This window comes from Sycon ciliatum, chromosome 6 (assembly GCF_964019385.1).
Source record: "Sycon ciliatum chromosome 6, ocSycCili1.1, whole genome shotgun sequence".
Classification (NCBI taxonomy): Eukaryota; Metazoa; Porifera; class Calcarea; order Leucosolenida; family Sycettidae; genus Sycon; species Sycon ciliatum.
The window spans coordinates 217,464-222,235 of NC_088648.1; the positions used below are offsets into that span (position 1 = coordinate 217,464).

At 51.2% G+C, this 4,772-nt stretch overlaps 1 protein-coding gene across 1 annotated transcript; it reads left to right on the forward strand.

Annotated features, from left to right (window-relative positions):
• Positions 1–1,615: 1,615 nt before the first annotated feature.
• On the forward strand, positions 1,616–2,663 carry LOC135819032 (uncharacterized). Its single transcript, XM_065332180.1, is given in 4 exon segments — positions 1,616–1,827; positions 1,938–1,971; positions 1,973–2,101; positions 2,104–2,663. Coding segments are annotated over 4 exon segments (933 nt in total). The 3' UTR covers positions 2,662–2,663.
• Positions 2,664–4,772: the final 2,109 nt, after the last annotated feature.

Below are 4,772 nucleotides of genomic sequence, written 5' to 3' on the forward strand. Positions count from 1 at the left end.
GAAAATGATGAAGTGAGAGATAGAGAGGAGAGGCAGAGGGAGATTGGAACAGAGGGTGGCAGAGGGACCCGTGTGGTGCGCTGATCCTCCGGAACAGTCTGAGGACGAGTCCAATTATGTTGCACGCCAAAGGTTCGTTTGATGTGCTCATCATCCGACGGTGAATGTTACACCAGTTTATGTTCGGCGCTCGTCACAAGCTCTGAGGATATCGCCACCATATTCTCCTCAAGGAATAGGGGTGCTAGGGTGAATAGTTCTACCAAACTGAAGTAAATGGCGATCATTGTAATGATCAAAGCGGATGGACGAATGCAAGAAAAGGATGAGAGCTCTAGGTGATGTTGACTCAATTATTAATACTCAACACGTCGATAGGTCACGGCAGTTGGGACGTTGAAGATTCGCGATTGTGTACGAGCATAGGGCCAGCTGCCGAGATGTCTGCACATCTAACATCACCAGCATTCTGAATGGGCAAAAAAACTCGCATATACACAACATTAAACAAACATATGATCACTAAACACGCAACAATCAGCATGAATTTATGGGTCTAAACCTCAGTATGGGTTTCGCAATGCATACAATCTGCTTTGCAGTCCAGTTGTTACCTTGCATTGCGTTATGAATTTGTTCCTATTTTATATCACGAATTCAAACAGGCAATTCGTGATCCACAGGTCCTCAAAAATTTGTCCGGGAAAAATTAAAAATGACTTTCACGGTTGGTGTGACACTCGGCTAGACGCCGTGTTTTTAGCTGCCATAATAACGCTACAACCATCTAGGATCAATGCGAAGATGCAGCTTCTTAGCGGTCGGGGGAAAGCAGGGGGAGTAATGCAAACGGAAGACATGAACGCTGATTTAAGTATCATCCATACCAACATTACCATTCTGGCCTGGTCGGCCAGGTTCAATTGCAGGTCCACCAGCACCCCCGTTTCCCTGGTCACCACCTGTACCACCTTCACCAGTGTTAGCATCACCACCATCACCACCTGCTCCACCAAGTCCTCCAGGAACCCGAAATTCACCTATTCCGCCATCACCACCATTTCCACCGTTACCTCCATTGAGACCATTTCCACCATCTCCTCCATCTCCCCCGGTGCCTCCTGGAAAAACACCATTTAAAATTATTCCTGTACCACCGATCCCTCCTAGACCACCATCACCACCATTAGCACCATTAGATCCATGTCCACCATTTCCACCATCTCCTCCTCTTCCACTAGGCTGGCCTTCGTTAGGAATGCCCCCATCACCACCATTTCCACCATTTCCAGCTCTCTCTCCACCTATTGATGCACCCCCTGCCCCACCACGGCCACCATTATACTGGAAACCGCCAGTTACGGTCACTCTGAGTCCTTCGCTGCTTACACTGCCCCCAGTACCCCCATCACCACCATTAGCACCAGTGGATTGACCACCATTCCCACCCGCACCACCGTTACCACCAGCCGCACGCCCAAATGATCCTGCTCTTGATCCAGCACCTCCGTGTCCTCCACGACCTCCTTCGCTCCCAGAATTGCCGAGTCCACCGGCACCACCGCTTCCGCCATTATTACCGGCACCTCCCGTTCCATTTGGGCTAAAGCCTCCAATGCCAGCATTGCCACCAAGCCCTCCATTCCCAGCATTGCGACCTCCGCTCGAGGCACCACCAACACCACCTTGGCCACCAGAACCACCCCTACCCCCTGTGAAAGAACCTTCAGTACCACCACCGACACCACCGTTTCCAGCTCCACCACCATCACCACCAATACCGTCGATACCTACTCCGCCATTCCCACCATCACCACCATCTCCTGCGTCTTGTCCATCTTCACCGTCTTCGTTATCTTCACCGTCACCACCTCTTCCTCCTTGGCCTCCAACACCACCATTTAATCCATCTCCACCATCACCTCCACGGCCACCAGGACCACCATTTCCTCCATCTCCACCATTTCCACCAACACCCCCATTGCCTCCTTCACCTCCATCACCGCCTTCACCTCCATCGCCACCTCTACCGCCGTCCCCACCAGGCCCACCTGAGCCACCTCGACCTCCATTTGCACCTATTCCACCAGCTCCACCGTCTCCCCCGTGTCCACCAGAACCAGACTGCGCGCCTCCGGAGCCTCCACTACCACCATTTCCACCATCGCGTCCAGGACATCCATCAGCACCACGACCACCATTTCCACCATTTCCATTGGAAGAGACATCTCCACCATCACCACCAGCACCACCAGCACCAGCCAAGAAACACACACCACCATCACCTCCATCACCACCAGTGCCATTCACTGCAAGACCTCCATTTCCTCCACGTCCTCCAGTGCCACCCATTCCAGAAGTTCCTCCATCTCCACCTCTTCCACCCAATCCGTTTATGGTTCCACCTCCATCACCACCATTGCCACCATCCCCACCAGGGCATCCATCGGCACCACGACCACCAATTCCGCCATTTCCGTCTCCTATCACTTCACCACCTGTTCCACCATCACCCCCCGTACCACCATCTATACAAATACCACCATTGCCAGCGTTTCCACCATTACCATCCCGTGCTGGACCGCCATTTCCTCCCCGTCCACCAATAGCACCAGCTCCACCAGGTCCTCCTTGCCCTCCTATACCACCATTACCTCTTAACAGTCCGCCATTACCGCCGCCACCTCCAAAACCTCCATTAGCACCCTCACCGCCACTTCCTCCCATTCCTCCAATGCCACCATCGCCTAAATCTGAAGCCGAGCCGCCATCACCACCTTCGCCCCCAGCAGTCAAAATACCTCCATTACCTCCGCGCCCTCCATTTCCTCCGTTGGATAGTGCATCTGGTGCTCCCGTTCCGCCATTTCCGCCCCTAGCACCTACCAACAAAGTCGAAAGACCTGCACTATCACCAGAATTTCCACCGTTTCCACCATTCCCAGCATTACCCCCAATGCAGCCATTACTTCCCCGACCACCTCTACCTCCAACCCCATTTCCAAATCCATCTCCGCCATTACCACCATCACCAGCAGCTCCTCCAACCAGGCACACACCTCCTCCTCCACCAACAGCGCCGTTCCCATTCTCCCCACCATTGCCTCCTTGTCCTCCCGTACCACCCAAACCACCGATTCCTGCAGTGCCACCCATCCCACCTCTACCTCCCGTCCCATTGTCCCTTCCATTGCCTCCTCTTCCTCCCGTACCCCCGACAGCACCCACACCAGCCGCACCACCCATTCCTCCTATTCCTCCGTTTCCTTGACTTCCTGCGTTACCACCAGCACCGCCGATTCCTCCATCAGCTGCTATACCGCCACTACCACCCAGTCCTCCTTGACCACCGTCACCCCCTACTTCTCCACCCTGCCCTCCTAGTCCACCATTACCTCCGACTGCTAGTCTTCCGCCATTACCTCCAGTTCCTCCTATACCCCCGTTGCTATCAGCTCCGCCTGCTCCCCCATTTCCGCCTTCACCTCCAACCTGCATGGAGATTCCGTTCATGCCAATACCACCATCTCCTCCATTCTGCCCAGGACCACCGTCTCTGCCATTCTCCCCAGCTTGAGCGGGTCCTAAAGTCATTTGGTTGTTACTAGTCCCGTCATTTTGACTTATTGCGTCATCCCCGTCAGAACTGCTACCTCCGTCGTCTTGTGTGCCCGCAATAGGATCAGACTCACTGTCAGAAAAGGATCTAGCTTGCCTGCTACGCTCAATCGTATTACCAGTGACGTCACCATCCGGCGAAATTGTTAATCTAGCGTTGGCTGTATATAATCTTGGATGACCTGCACAGTGGTTTAACACAATAAACAATGTGTTTGACATCGGGATTGACTGCATTCGGCTGCTGCGCCTGTATTATTATATCTAACTCGGGAACTGAGTCAGTGACTATAGATATAAGCTGACAAATCACCTGGAAACGATTTATGATGCAACAGTGCGACTACCCACCAATGAAACAAGGTAAGCAGTAAGGAAATGCTTCCCCTCATCGGTCCTTCCTAAACCGTGAACCTTTCAAGCTGGAAGGCTATTGTATTCGCACTAAGGTGTGTTGGAGTCATGGGTAGTTGCATTATAATGTTTTCCATGTGATCTATTATATTTTAATAGTGGTCTGCTCAGCCAGCCAGCTCGCAGTCGGTGTGACCAAACGAGATTCGCCACCGCAGGAGCATTGCTGTGGAACAGTTTGCCTAGAGAGGTGCGCACCGTATCCAGATTGCAAGATTTTAAGCTAGCCTGCCTTCCTTATGTATGCCTGAAATAGGTTGCGTTTCGTCAGGTTTTGACATGTTCCTTTCTTCTCAGTATTCTCGCTCGCATAGTACTCCACTTAAAATAGCATATTATCTCTAAGAAGAAGCGAGGACTAAGTAACCACAATTTGTGCTATATTGTCCACTAAAACCACCATTACTTTTCAATCGGCTTATGCGATAAGATTGGACGACACTGACGCACAGCATTCGTCGTTCATAAGCCATAAAATCTGCTTCGCGTTGGCGAAGCTCGAACGTGAACCGGAGCGGCCAAGAATTGAATTGATCGTCTAACAACACAACATTCCTTTTATATTTAGAATTGTGCTAAGTGGAATTCTCACCCATTGTTAGTAACATAATAATCATTTTTATATGTAGAAAGGAAAAGACACTATGTATACGAGTTCAGAGTAACTCTCCATCACTGTAACATGATACGTTATACAGTCAGAAATTAAACTCGTATCCATAGTGTTATTTTCCTTTCTA